The sequence below is a fragment of the Hipposideros armiger genome, unplaced genomic scaffold (genome assembly GCF_001890085.2).
Source record: "Hipposideros armiger isolate ML-2016 unplaced genomic scaffold, ASM189008v1 scaffold_443, whole genome shotgun sequence".
In the NCBI taxonomy this organism is placed as follows: Eukaryota; Metazoa; Chordata; class Mammalia; order Chiroptera; family Hipposideridae; genus Hipposideros; species Hipposideros armiger.
The window spans coordinates 295780-309272 of NW_017731793.1; the positions used below are offsets into that span (position 1 = coordinate 295780).

The window sequence follows — 13493 nt, forward strand, 5'->3', positions numbered from 1 at the left end:
CCCGTTTCTCATTTCCTATTGACTTCCTCTCTGGGCTTTGAAGTGAGTCCTTATCTCCTTAACCACTCCTCTGACCCCCTGCTAGGCCCTAGGCATCCTCAATTTTATTCCCTGTGTCTGCCTGACCTCCAGTGGCCTGAGAGGTGCTTGGTGGACTGGACCCCCCAAGTGGAGTCTACTCAGGGCCTAGGGCTCAAGTTGCAGAAGCATCCATGGAGTGTGCAGGGCTCAGGACCACAGGTAGTCTGTGCATCCCAGCAGTGGAGCAGGGCTGGCCTGCTCTACAGACAGATAAGGAGCCCAAGTGGGACTCAGAAGGGTTTTGTGATTACCCACCCATGCCCTGTGAGAGGGCGGAAGCGGTCTTTTAGATTCCCTGGCTAGGGCTTGTGTACGTGAAATGTACATGTCAGGAAAGCTTCAGGACAACCCTAAAGAGATCCCCACTTTGCAGAAGAGGAAACTGGACCTCAAGAGGGACCATCGTGCCCGGAGTCACACAGCCTGAAGGTGGCAGAGCTAGGGTCTGCCTGACTCCAAAACAGAATTCCTTCCACTCCCCACTCCCCACCCAGCTCCTTGTGCCCTAGGAGGGCCCCAGGGACCTCTCCTCCTGTGGGGACATTCCGGCCCACTATGACATGTCTGTCTGTTCAGGTGCAGCCACCTAAGAAGCCAGCATTCCCGGAAATGGGGCAAGCTTCCAAGCTGGGCCACATGCCACACCCACCATCAAAGTACAGCCCCAGCTCAGGGCTCCATAGCCACTACCGAAACTCAAGGGACCCCCGGCCCTTTGGTAGCTTCCTGGATTTCCTTGTCAAGGGCCAGGTGTTGGACAGCCTACAGACGGTGGTGGAAAAGGCAACTGAGCGCATAGCCACCATGAAGACAGAGGCCGGGGTGCCGTTGGTGGAGGTGCAGGACCCAGTGGAGGTGCTAAGGGGTGGGCGGCGGGTACATGCCCGGCCCAGCCTCAGTACCATGCACCGGCACCGTGTCCGGCCTAGTCTCTGCATTGGGAACCCCAACAACTACCCATCCTGCTCCAGCTCCATGTCCGATTCTCATAGCAATTTCACAGCTGACTGGCAGGGCTCCCACAGCCGGGACAGCGACCTGGGCTACCACGGCTTGGGCCCGCTGCCACCCATGAGAGACAAACTCCTGCAGGAGAAGAGCCTCAAACGACTGTTGCGGCTAGAGAACAAAGGGGTGAGATCCGGGGCCATCACCTGGGGTGGTTAGGATGGAACACAGCCCAGAACCCAGGGCCAGGCCCAAGCCTGGCTTGGCTGTCCCTGGATGCCTCTGAGAGTCCCCCTCTCTCTACAGAAATGCCTGGGGCAGTCCTGCTCACAGGGGGACTCCCTGCTGTGGGACTCAATGGGCAGCCAATCCAGCAGCAAGTGGACCCAGGAGCATCCCCTTTCGGGGTTCTCAGGCCTGCTGGGCTCAAGCTTGGGCACTCATGAAGCGTCAGAGCTGGGGCCTGGAGAGCGGGAGCTGATCTTCCTTAAGCGGGAGTTCAACAAAGAAATCAAGTCCTTGCTGAGCCAGCCGGCATCCTTCGACCTGCCTGGCTACTGTTCATTCCAAGAGCCCCATCGGACCCTGGACTTCCTGGCTGAGCACCACCTCTTCCCTGCCCTCCAGAGAGTGGTCAGCCAAGCTGTGGACAAACTCAGTGGTGCCCGCCGCCAAAATGGCTGCCCTCTCTTTCCATCAGAATGGGAGCCCACCACAAAGCCAAACTCCAACTCCAACTCCAACTCCAACTCGGAAGTCACACCTGGCTCTAAGTGGGCCACAACCACTGAAGGGGAGGAGCACTATGATTATTCACACTCTACTACTGCCTCCAGCCTCAAGATGGTTCACCAAGAGAGCACCAATTCCAGAGGATGGGACAAGCCAAAGGAAGATGGTTCTCCCATGTCTAGTGCTCAAGGGACCACCAGATTCAGGCTCAAGGTGACATCTATAGAAGAGCCCAAAATCCCCTCACCCCACCCCAGGCAGGAGGTACCCAACCAGGACCCCAAAGTACAGAGACCACCCATGTCCACTTCTGGGCCCCTGAGCTCCAACCAGAGGGCCCGGCCCTGGCGGAGCCTACACCTCACGCTGCCTTTCCCTGGGATCAAGGTGGAAGTGCCCTCAAGCCAGACCCACCTTACCCAGGTCACAGCCCCACATGCCTCCCCCTGCCTCTCTCCTCCCACCACCCCTCTATGTTCTTACCACTCACCTCCTTGGTAAGAAGCTTCTCCCCACGCCTCACTTCACTATATCTGGAGCTCACCTCCTCAAAGGGGCAGGGACTGAGGGATTTAGGGGCGGGTTTGCAGGGGAAGGGCCCCTTCAGCCACCATTCCTAGTGGTCACTGTCACTGGCAGGTGCCCATGGTTCAGGTCTCTTGCTCTGCACTGTGGAAACCATCTGAGCAAGGGACAGGCTAATGAGGGACCAGGAACCCTGGCCTAGCTACTGCCAGATGTTGTCAAAGATGAATAAAAGCTATTTTTAATTCTGGGTATTTTTTTTAACATTTGCACATGAATCTCGGAGATCCTAACACGTAGGGAGGGTCCTGTCCCTTGTGGACCCGCACCCTGATTCCAGAGTGGGGCGCTGCATCCTAGGTCTAGCACCCTCTGATTCTGCTGCCTAGGACAGTGTTCCACTGAGTATGCGCTGATGACAGGGAGTTGCCCAGGATGGGTATGGAGAAGATGTAGGTGGCTTAACCCTGGTGGGTCTCCAGCACAGCCCCCAACCCTCTTCTCACCCATCAAGGCCCAGGCGTGCTTCCCTCTTCTGAACCCTGGGTGAGAGCTTGCTAGAGCCCGGGTTGTCTAAACTCGAGTTTGTCTGACACTGTGACTGTAGTCACTGTCCTTGCTTTGGGCCTGACTGATATGGCCAGTGTGATGATGGTGTGGTAAGAGTGAGGGTTGGCTGACATGCAGGACCTGTGCTCAGCTGTTGAGCAGGACAGCAGAGCAAATGTGTTGAGGCCGTACCCTAAGTGTGACAGGCGTGATGTCCATGTAGGTGACATGAGGGATGCTGTGGGTGAGGTGCATCCCAGGGCAGCATGACATGTCTCCCTTTCCCTCCCGCCTGCTGCACAGAGCCCCAGTTACATGTTCCTGAAGAAGAAGCCACTGCCCTCCATCTCGCCCAAGTCCACCATATCCCACTTCTTCAACCCCAGGTATGAGGAGCTCGTCAACTACTTGATGGAGCAGACTGTCTCCTTGCTCGTCTGTAAGTACAAGTTTGAGAGGAACCTCACCAAGCAGCTGGGCTTCATCTCATTCCCTGTCACTGAGGCACTCATGGACCTCTTCCTGGGCTTCAAGAAGGTGAAGGGCTCCCACATCCGCCTGTCCTCAAACATTAACTGGAGCTGCCTGATGCACAAGCTGGAGGAGGCCCAGTGGGCCGCCCAGGTGTCCCGGCCAGTGTCTCAGCCCGTGTCCCTGAAGGCCTCCCATCACAAGGCCTCTCAGCGCACTGCCTTCCACAGTGGCATTGCCCACCACAGCACCTGCCAGCACAGCATGGAGTCCCCCTCCACATTGCCCAAGCCAGCCACTATCATGGATCAGGAGGTGGCCGCAGAGCCCTTCCTCCACCCTGAGTTGCTGGGCTCCCAGCTGCGCACCCCTCAAGAGAACAGTACAACTGCGGAGCAGGAGCCCACAAGCCTGTTGGAGCCCAAGCTCTCCATGTCCTATGGCACTAGCACAGGCTCCAACCAGTATGAGCAAGCAGTGGACATGGGGGAGACCCAGAGCAGTGAAGAGGATGAGGAGGAAGAGGACTACGACTTCTTTGGGGACAAGAGTGAGACCCGGAGCCCCACCAAGCCTCAAATGGAGGCCAAGGTCAGCCACCCTGCAGACAGCCCTGGAGACCCCCAGTGGCTTAGGGGGACCCCTAAGCCACATTAAACATTGAATTCCCTGCTCCTTCTCCTGGTCCACAGTAATGCTGCCCACCCAACCAGTCCCTGCCCTGAGCAGAGGTCAGAATGGGCTAAATACCCATGAGGAACTCTGCTCAGCCTTTCAGGGAAGCCAACAGGAGAAATAAAGCTTGTGTTGATGAAGCACTGTTTTCTTGTCTGGTAATTTCAGTCTCCCATGCACCTGCGCACCTGCTCTTGAGTACTAACTCCAGCGGGCCAGGCCTGGCCACAGCCAGCCTTCATGACAGCTAGCAGTGCTTTGACCCCTGTAAAATCACATGCCTATTGAACACAAGTCCTTGACTTGTGGCTCTTCTCCACTCCAGTCTGCATCTTCCTACCCCTTCAAGCCTCTCAAGACTCATGGTCCCCCTCTGTACATCATGGCTCCTGTTTCCAGAGGGCTCCTCCTCTTTCAGGGCAGCTTCCTCATCTCTTCGGCATGCCACACCCTCATGTTCTGACTGAGGAACCACCTTCTCCTGCTGCTTCCATGGCCACCTGTCTTCCTAATTTGTATTTCCCACCTCTAACTCCTGAATCTGGAGGTTCCATGCCAGGTCACATGGGGGCTGCTGGCCGGTCAAGCTATAGATTGGCTGCCTCAGGCTGGCCATGTGACTACCCCTTCTGCAGTGGCCCTAGGCTCTCTCTAGAAGAGTCTGTGGGCACGGTGGGTCTCTTCTTCAATGTTCTCTTGGGGCTTCTGATCTTTCTGTGCCACCCATTCAGCACCCTCCTTCCCTCTGCCTTCCTAGAGCAGCCTGTTTGCTCCCCTGTTCAGGCATCTTCATCCAGGGACCAGCTCAACCTCTTCCTCCACCACCCTTTCCCTATGGCTGAGAGAACATGTAAAGATTCTCTATACACCCTCACTGTGCAGGCTGCCATTGCAGGGAGTCTGGGGGGTTTCTCACGCCTCCCCCTGGAGCCCACCTGGGTGCAGAGAAGACAGGCCTGCTCCACCTAGTCTGACCATGCTCAGTGGCCCACACAGTTGAGGACACAGCAACTATAGAGCTTCCTCTGGAGCCAGGCAGAGTGGACCTTCCAAACCATACCCACGCTCTGCAACTCGGGGAAGAGGACTTGCTCCACTGCCAGCCAGAGGGACCAGGGTCCTAAGGTGGGGGTGGGGAGGTCAGGGACACATTTTTCCACAGAGCTCTTTTGGTAACAATCTTTTAAGACACATGCTCAGCTCATAAAGACCCATTCCCTGAGGGCATCCACTGCTACCACCACTGCAGTGTAGGGTCACGACAGCCATTTTCATACCTTATTGCCATACCATTTGGCCACAGTTGCTTGGCCCTATTGGCACATCCTAGTCCAATTCAGGCCAGGCAAGTTCCTTCCCAGGAGCATGCAATTGGGATGCACTGAGAGATTCTGGTTAATTTTGTACTGATGTCTGAAGACAAGCATGGATGGTGTGAAGGAATCATCTTCCACTCCTTTTCAGAGAGGCAAGAAATCCTGATGGCAGAAAGTAGCCAAGAAGGGGAGCCCAAAGGCTCTGAGAGAGCAGCTGCTGTGATACCCAGCAGCTTTCCAGGTCCCATTGCCAAGTTCTCAAAGGAGAATTGAACATATCCCCACCCCAGCCTCAGAGGCACATGTCTAGGGACTATCCCTGGGGAGGGAGTAGCCCCTTTGGGAACCTCTGGTACATGGTACTAGAGACACTTGACCTTAGTTCCTGTTTCAGGCATCTGTTGCTGTGTGAGAAACCACTGTGATACTTAAGTGGCTTCAAACCATTTGTCATGATGTTGGGGTTTGACAGCTGGCAGAGGTATAGACAGAATGACTCGTGGCTGCTTTCAGCTGGGGGCTGGGTTGAGGCTAGAACATTTCACATGGCTTCTCCCTCTCCAGGGTTTCTGATCACATGGCCCCTGACCACTCAGTTGTCTAATTTGCACTTCCTTACAGCAAGGTGCAGGGTGCAGCTGCTGGCTTCCTACAGGGAGGGACCAAGAACCACAGCCGCTCTTGCAGCCTGTGCCCAGACAGAAGCCCCACAATAGCACTTCAGCAGTGTTTTCTTGGTCAAAATGAATTGCAATGCCTGCCCCGATTCAAGGAGAGGGGAGATGGGCTCCATGTCTTGATGAGAAAAGCAGCTTGCACTGACAAGGATGGGAGGAATTGTTAGTAGCTATATTTGGAACCTAGCTACCCTTCTCTCCCATAGCTGATTGTACCTTAAGCAGTTCCTGGAACCATGTCGAACTGAAGACAATCTGTGGCCAGAATGTGGAGAGCCCCAGAGATGCCATAATTGGCCCTGAGTATCTTCCTATAAGATGAGCTGGGGAAGGTGCTCTGTAGGGGAGGCAGGAAAAAGGAACAGCTAGGAGAAACCATGAGGCCCCGAGAGAATTGAGGAAGAGCTACATTGGCTCCCCTACTCCAATTCTGGGGTCTCTGCTGTCCTAGAAATCCTTTCTTTGCCTGTCAGGGAGACTACTTGCAGTGTTCTCACCATCCTCTGGTCCTATGTGCAGTGGGAAGCTGTTGGTGACTTTTAGCAGGTGCCTGCCATGATCTGATTTATGTTTATTAAGGCATAAGTCACTTTCTTGTGCAGAAAATGTCTTGGAGAGGAAATCTGCTAGGAAGTAGTGGTAGATATCTGGAGAGGAGATGGGATGGTTTCAATTAGGGTGGTATGGGGGTTGCAGGAGAGAAGCCTCACAATTTGTTTTGGAATCAGAGCCATCAAGATGTGTTAGATTAGATGTGAGGAGTGCAGTGAAGAGAGGAATCAAAGATGAATCTCAAGTTTTGGACTTGAGCAGCTGGTGACTGGGAGACGAGCAGTTTGAGGGAGATCAGAAATTCTGCTTTAGACATATTAAGTTTGAGATGTTTATTGGAACGTCCAACAGAACACATCCATTGCTTCCCAGATTGTATTCTAACCCCTCCACCCTGGATTGGAGGCCCCTCAAGTGTAGGGTCTGCCAAATCTAGGGCAGACCTTTAGCAATTTAGACACTCTAAGTGCTGGAAAGATCAAGGTGCCCTTATGTAATGAAAAATAAAAATGACATTAAACATGAAAACTCCAAAAAAACATGTTGCTGTAATTAAAATGACTCTACTCAGGATTTTCTGAATGCAAAGTCCTGGATGAGTTCATTAAACGTGAACTTTTCTCCCTGTTTTGTTGCTTCCTTAAGTGCATGGGTGACAGTCAGCCTATTAAGTAATATAGCCCAGAGCCAGTTCCCAGTTGGCCCCAGCACATGGCTTAGAGTGAAGTCAACATAAGAATGTTCCATGAATTAATAAATAAGGAGTGGTGTAAGTTTCCCACCCTTGAAGACTTAGCTGACGGCCCTCTGAGAAGACAGTGAGACTGGGACCTGCACATGTCAGAACCCTGGGGAACACAGTCACCCAGGCTTGGTTCCTACAGTCACTTGGTCTCCCAGGTAGGGCTGTTCGTTTCCTAAGGCAGCTTTGGGGCTTTCTGGTGAGAACAGCTATAGTATTATCCGCAACAACACAGCTCCCTGCTGCCGCCCTCTGCTGTCCAATGGCCATAGTGCCATGGAAGGAGTCAGCGAGTGGCCATGGGAATTTAGAAACCCTAGGGTCCAGGGACTGAGGTGACCCAATGTCAGAGAAGAGGCAATAACCGAGTGACTGGGAGATTTGTTAATCCTGGGGTCCAGGGACTGAAGGACCAGGTGGTTCAGTATCTGAGATCTGTCGACCCTTGTGACCACAAAATCTAATGGTCGAGCAACCTCAAAACCGTGCAGCTGCGGATCTAGGGTCCGAGGGGAGAGACCATGATTGAGGGCTCGGGGATCTAGGAAGAAGGAGCTAGGTGAACAGGAGCCCAGCGGCCACTGGGTGGGGTGCCCTCACGGTGGCTCCCGGGCGGCTTTCTTACAGCTCGGCGCGGCATCAGCCTTCCTTTGATACTCATTGGTGAGTCCTCGGAAGCGTGGACCAATCAAAACGCTCCTCGTGTCTTCTGCCCCCTCCCAGCAGCCGCTCTAGACAGCTGGGGGCGGGGCCTCTCTACGCTGACCCAATGGTATGGCAGGCGGAGAGCCATGCAGGCTGACGATTGGCTCCTACGGCGGGCTCTGTCAGAGGCGGATTGGCCAGCGGTGGAGACGGAAGCGGCCCCGGGCCCGAGCTGGCGGAGCCGGGCTGGGGCAATGTGGAGCGCGAGCCGCGGCGGAGCTGCTGGAGCGGCGCTGCTGGGGCTACTGCTGGGGCTCTTGGTGCCAGGCAGCGGTGCCACCAAGAGTGGCGCTGGGCTTGTGACCTGCGGGTCGGTGCTGAAGCTGTTCAACACGCAGCACGGAGTGCGGCTGCATTCGCACGACATCAAATACGGATCCGGTGCGCGGGGCCCGGGACTGAAGCATCGCTAGGGAGCGGGGCGATCGTGGGGGGTCTACGGGCCAGGAGTCTGGGGGTCATCTGGCTGGAGTAGTTGGAGGACCGAGGGGGCCAAAGACCAGCGGTTCGAGGGGGTCGTCAGGATATTGGGGGCATGGAGGGTCATCCGGAAGCTACGGGCCAAAGGATTTGGAGTTCAGCAGGGGGCCAGAGATGGGGACTGGGGGGTGAGCCTTTAGGGTCCCTGTGTTGAGGGTGTCCGGGCCGAGGATCGCGAGTTCCAGGATTGACGGCGATCCTGGCGGGGGGTTGTCGCCCTCAGGCAGCGGCCAACAGTCGGTAACCGGCGTGGAGGCATCTGACGACGCTAATAGCTACTGGCGGATCCGCGGCGACTCTCAGGGGGGTTGCCCACGCGGCTCCCCGGTGCGTTGCGGGCAGGCGGTGAGACTGACGCACGTGCTCACTGGTAAGAACCTGCACACGCACCACTTCCCGTCGCCGCTGTCCAACAACCAGGTGAGCTCCCTCTCCCAGCCCCAAGAGAAGCTTCTGGTGTGTGTGTGTGTGTGTGTGAGAAGCTGGCGACCAAGGCTTGACTCTTCCTCTCACCTGCTCTGAGCCTCAGCTTCCTCTGTGCAATAGGAATTTCAATTCAGAAAGTTTACTGAGTGCCTTCTCTGGGGACACAGGTGACTCGGCCAGGGTCCTGCTCTCTTAGAGCTCTCACACTAGCAGGGAGACGTACAAGGAAGAGTGATCTTATCCTACTGGATAGCTCCACTACTTGGGGGCGAGCTGGACCCAGGAGGGGTATCCACATGACCTTTGGGGTGGGGAATAGGAAACCCCGCAGGGGAGGAGGAACTCAGGCTGGGTCTGGAAGGATGAGTAGGAGTCCTCTAGGCCACAGAGAGGAGAAAAATGTCTTTCCAGGCCTGGGGAAGAGCTTGTGCATGGAAGAGCTTGTGCATGGAGTTCACTGGAGCTGGGTAGGGAGGGTGTGGAAGGAAGGGTGGGAGGTTAGGGAGGGAGTAGGGTGGAACAGAGGGTGCTTTTGGAGGGTTCTCAGAAGAAAAAGTGTGAACTAAATAGAGACCTTGACTGTCATCCTCAGGGGTTGGACTTGGTTGAAGGTCAGAGGAGTTATGATAGGGAACATGGAAGGAGAGAAGAGACCTTGGCTCTGTGGGGGTCTCTGTGGGGCCCAGTGGTCACCACCCAGACAGATTCGGGATGGGGTGTGCATGTGTTTGAAAAGCCTGTGTTGGGGAGGCTCTACTGGGTGCTGGGGATGGGGGTTGTGGCATCCCATTTTGCAGCTGTGAAAGCTGAGGTTCAGAGAGTTACAGGGAAGGACCTGAGGCCCAGTGTCCTAGGTGTCAGTGCTGCTGCCAGGCAAGTGACCACAGGCGATCCAGTGTGCCCTCTGTGGTGACTACTGTCCCCACCACCCTCTGCACCCATAGGAGGTGAGTGCCTTTGGGGAAGACGGCGAAGGTGACGACCTTGACCTGTGGATGGTGCGCTGCTCAGGGCAGCACTGGGAGCGGGAGGCTGCTGTGCGCTTCCAGCACATGGGCACCTCTGTGTTCCTGTCAGTCACCGGTGAGCAGTATGGGAGCCCCATCCGTGGGCAGCATGAGGTCCATGGCATGCCCAGCGCCAACACACACAATATGTGGAAGGCCATGGAAGGCATCTTCATCAAGCCCAGTGTGGATCCCTCTGCAGGTCATGATGAACTCTGAGTGCTGTGGATGGTTGCATGGAGGGTGGGGCCTCTGCGGGGCCACTCTTGGTGGAGACTTTGGGTTTGTAGGGGTTCTCAAGTGCCTTTGTTAATTAAAGAATATTGGTCTATGATTGTTTTGGTGTTTCAGCCCCGAGGTGACCAGGAGGTGCCAGCCTTCTCTGGCCCAGTTCACCGTCTATTCCTCAGTGCAAAACCAATGTCTGCTGCACAGCCTGACAGCTGAACCCGTCCAAACCTTTTTGATGCTTTCCCATGCACTCCAACATAGCCCTGTCACCCTTAGACGGTCTGATGTCAACTGACTCCTGTTCCCTAACCCCTGAGCTTCATGAAATTTTTTGTTAAGGGCTGGGGCCGGGGCCTCAGCAGGATAAGTGGGAGCCCCAGACCTCTCATCCCTTGAGGTGAGGCCCCTTCATCCTCCTGGCACCCTTCCCCTAGCAGTTGTGGCAATCTTGACACTTGTCTTTGAGCAAGCACCAGGCTGGGACTCTGCCTATCTGCTGGAACTTAGCATCACAGGTTCCCTCACTTTTGGCACAAATGGCACCCTATATACCCCAGCCTGCCCAGGCATGTGGCATCTCAGGCCCCTCTCTGACCTTCCAAGGTCCCAAGGAGAAAACAAAACTTCAAAATATATTGTAAGGGAAGGTAACCGGAAAGAACTGCTACCTGCAGAGATCTGAGAAGGCTTCCTGGAAGAAAAGGCACAATTTGGGCAGGCAAAGCATTACAACTTAAAGGAAGGAACAATAAATAGGAGGGCCCTAATAAAAGTAACAGCTCTGCTGGTGTGTGGGTGACCTCTAGAGGTTATGGCAGAAATTACAGGCTTCCTGGATTTGCTAACTCCACCCAGGGGGCTGTGTAAGAGCTTAAGGGAGAAGCTGGGGGTAGCAACTGGTTGGAAGGGGCTTGGCGGAGTGTGGGCAGAGCACCTTACATTTGAGAAATCAATTGACTTTATGGGGGTGGGAGAAAAGCTGTAGCCAGTTGTGAGGCATGAGGGGAGGTTGATCTATGTAGGCCCATTACTCCCCATCCTCTCCCTTATGAGCTCCTGCTCTGTTCAAACACAGACCTTGCCTGATCCCTCCACTGCCAAACCTCTTGAGTGTTGTCTACAAGTCTACACTCCTCTCCCATCATTCACCTTACCTGAGACAGGATTGGAATGCTAGTGGGTTGTCAGGATGTGATCTCAGAAAACACTGGGACAGAAGAGTGGAGACTGAGAGAGAAAGCAAGGCAGCTAGTGAAGTTTGCATTGTTTGAGCAAGTTACCCGTGGGCAACTGGAGCTTAATCCCACTGGGGAGTTTTGGGACCCAGTGTAGAACATACATCAAAGCTATGCCAACCAAGGGGCAAGGAAATGGGGTGTATTATTCCACCAAAGTAACTGCCCTCATTAGCTGAGGGCTCCTGGACAGGTGGGATAGTTACTTTGTAGCACTTCCCACTTGCCCTGGACATTGGGAAGTGTACATGAGGACTTTATTCCACAGCCAGAAAAAAAAGGGGGAAAGTGTACATGAGGGCTTTATTTATTTATTTTACAGCCAGGGTGGGGAGAAGCCCTCAGGCAGAACCACAGATACTGGTAGTGAGCCTCCTTCCCATAGAGGTGAGTGCCAAAGGGCTGTGGGCAGGGCAATAACAGTGTGGACCACACTCTGCAGATCCAAGGGGACACTCTGGTCCATCCCTGCCCCCTCTCGGCTGTAAGAGTCCCCTTTTGCCTCTGCCTATTACCTCATTACCACCACATAAACATAAATGCTGAGTGTGAAAAGCAGAATCAAACTGCAGAGTATATAGGAATCCTTGGGAAACCAAGGTGGGAGCAGGTAAAATGATTCCGATTGCAGGACAAGATCAAAAATGAAAACAGCAGTAGCAGAGCTCTCATTTATTGAACACTAAATGCCAGGCTCTGGACCAACGATTTACACAGAGTCTCATTTGCTCCTGGCAGCAAAGCTATAAAGTAGGTTCAATTATCTTCTTAATTTTGCAGGGGCGGCATCGAGGTTTGTAAAGATTCAAACCCAGCTCTGCCTGCCTCAAAAACATTTGCTCTCAGCCATGGAACTTAGAGAATAAAACAGGAGGGGGCCCAGATGCATAGCAGCCTAAGACATCCCCCACCCCACCCCAGCCGCAGTCCAGGGTCGGGACTTAATGAATGCTTATTCACAAAGTGGATAGCAATCACTCAGGGACCCAAGCTGACAATCCCTTCCCGGTACAGGGTTCCACGGGCTCCAGGACCCGGTTTCCGCAGCCCAGGCTTGCCCGGATGGCTTCCGGCAAATCCCACTCGGGTCAAGCTGGGCGATGTGGGGGGGGGGTGTATGTGGGGAAAGCCAGGAAGCCCACTGCAGCCAAATATCCCATCTGGGAGGCACAGGGAGCAATAGCACGCAAAATGAAATAGCGTGGGACTCTGCTCCACAGCGGGCTTGAACGCGCGAGTTCGAGTATTTCCCAAGGGTCGCAGACCCCTCCCCTGAGGGCTCAGTTGCGCGGCCGGCGCCCCCCCACCGGACTTCAAAGCGCTCTCGTCCTCGCTGGTAGAAAACTCGCGGACGCTGGAGCTGAGAAAAGGCGGGCAAAGTTCCTTTTGATAAGTTATGAATGGGGAGAAAGTGTCTGTAGAACTCATTGTTAAAACCACGGAGCCCGAGACTCGGCCCGCGCCCGACCAATCCCGGCCTAGAGGCTATTTTGAAATAGCTCCGTTCTCGGCCAATAGGCATGCGGGAGGTAAAGCCCCGCGCAGGCGCCGGCCAATGAGCGCGGCGTTATGCTAAAAAGCCGGGGGGCCCGGCCCCACCGACTGTCAGAGGGTTAAAGATGGAGCCCGCGGACCAGAGAGCACCACGAGGTGCGGGATCGTACCGGTGGAGACGACGGGGGCGGATGACTGCGGGACCTCTCTCCCTCTAACTTTCTGCGTCATCCTCGGACCGGGATGGAAGGGGTGTCCCGCCGCGTGAGTAGCAGGGTCTGAGGTGGCTGGCCCGAGCAGGGCGGCTCTACCTGGCGGGAGTGTGGAGCCGGGCAGCCCGGAGTCCGGGCGCCTCTCCGGGTAGGAGACTCCAGAAGGGCAGGAATCCCCCACTCGCCCGTTCCTCTGAGCCGCTGTGGGCCGCCGGGCAGTGAATCTGTTGGAACAGAATGCGGAGCCCAAGTTGGGGGCCAGGGATGGGGGCCTGAGCCCGCAGGGATGCGTCGTCCCCGAGTGGGGCCACTCTTCTCCCGGACCCGTGGGCCGGGTGAGGGCGCAGTGTCCTCGAGCTGTACCCACCGCCGCAGCGGGCGCCAGTGGGCTTCGGATTGCAGTGGAGCGCGGGTCCCTCTCCTTTGTGTGTGTGC

At 55.3% G+C, this 13493-nt stretch overlaps 3 protein-coding genes across 3 annotated transcripts in view; all 3 read left to right on the forward strand.

The window, feature by feature from the left end:
- Positions 1-2389, forward strand: part of CCDC116 (coiled-coil domain containing 116) — a 3139-nt gene extending 750 nt beyond the window's left edge. Inside the window, 3 exon segments of the mRNA XM_019665392.1 lie at positions 658-1215; positions 1336-2206; positions 2209-2389. Coding sequence (XP_019520937.1) covers positions 658-1215; positions 1336-2206; positions 2209-2381 — 1602 coding nt within the window. The 3' untranslated portion in view covers positions 2382-2389.
- Positions 2390-3135: 746 nt separating this feature from the next.
- On the forward strand, positions 3136-4095 carry LOC109394868 (uncharacterized). Its single transcript, XM_019665393.1, has one exon. It carries the CDS (start codon positions 3151-3153, stop codon positions 3961-3963), a length of 813 nt encoding a protein of 270 aa, XP_019520938.1. The 5' UTR covers positions 3136-3150; the 3' UTR covers positions 3964-4095.
- Positions 4096-8090: 3995 nt separating this feature from the next.
- SDF2L1 (stromal cell derived factor 2 like 1) lies at positions 8091-10218 on the forward strand. Its single transcript, XM_019665401.1, has 3 exons — positions 8091-8354; positions 8677-8873; positions 9824-10218. The coding sequence occupies exons 1-3, from the start codon at positions 8168-8170 to the stop codon at positions 10103-10105; spliced, it is 666 nt and encodes a 221-aa protein (XP_019520946.1). The 5' UTR covers positions 8091-8167; the 3' UTR covers positions 10106-10218.
- Positions 10219-13493: the final 3275 nt, after the last annotated feature.

Bases quoted from the DNA above. Each gene is read 5' to 3' on its own strand.
- LOC109394868 (XM_019665393.1), top strand. From the start codon at position 3,151: ATGTTCCTGAAGAAGAAGCCACTGCCCTCCATCTCGCCCAAGTCCACC.
- SDF2L1 (XM_019665401.1), top strand. From the start codon at position 8,168: ATGTGGAGCGCGAGCCGCGGCGGAGCTGCTGGAGCGGCGCTGCTGGGG. The intron at 8,355-8,676 runs GTGCGCGGGGCC...TGTCGCCCTCAG, and splicing joins CGACATCAAATACGGATCCG to GCAGCGGCCAACAGTCGGTA. The intron at 8,874-9,823 runs GTGAGCTCCCTC...CTGCACCCATAG, and splicing joins CGCCGCTGTCCAACAACCAG to GAGGTGAGTGCCTTTGGGGA.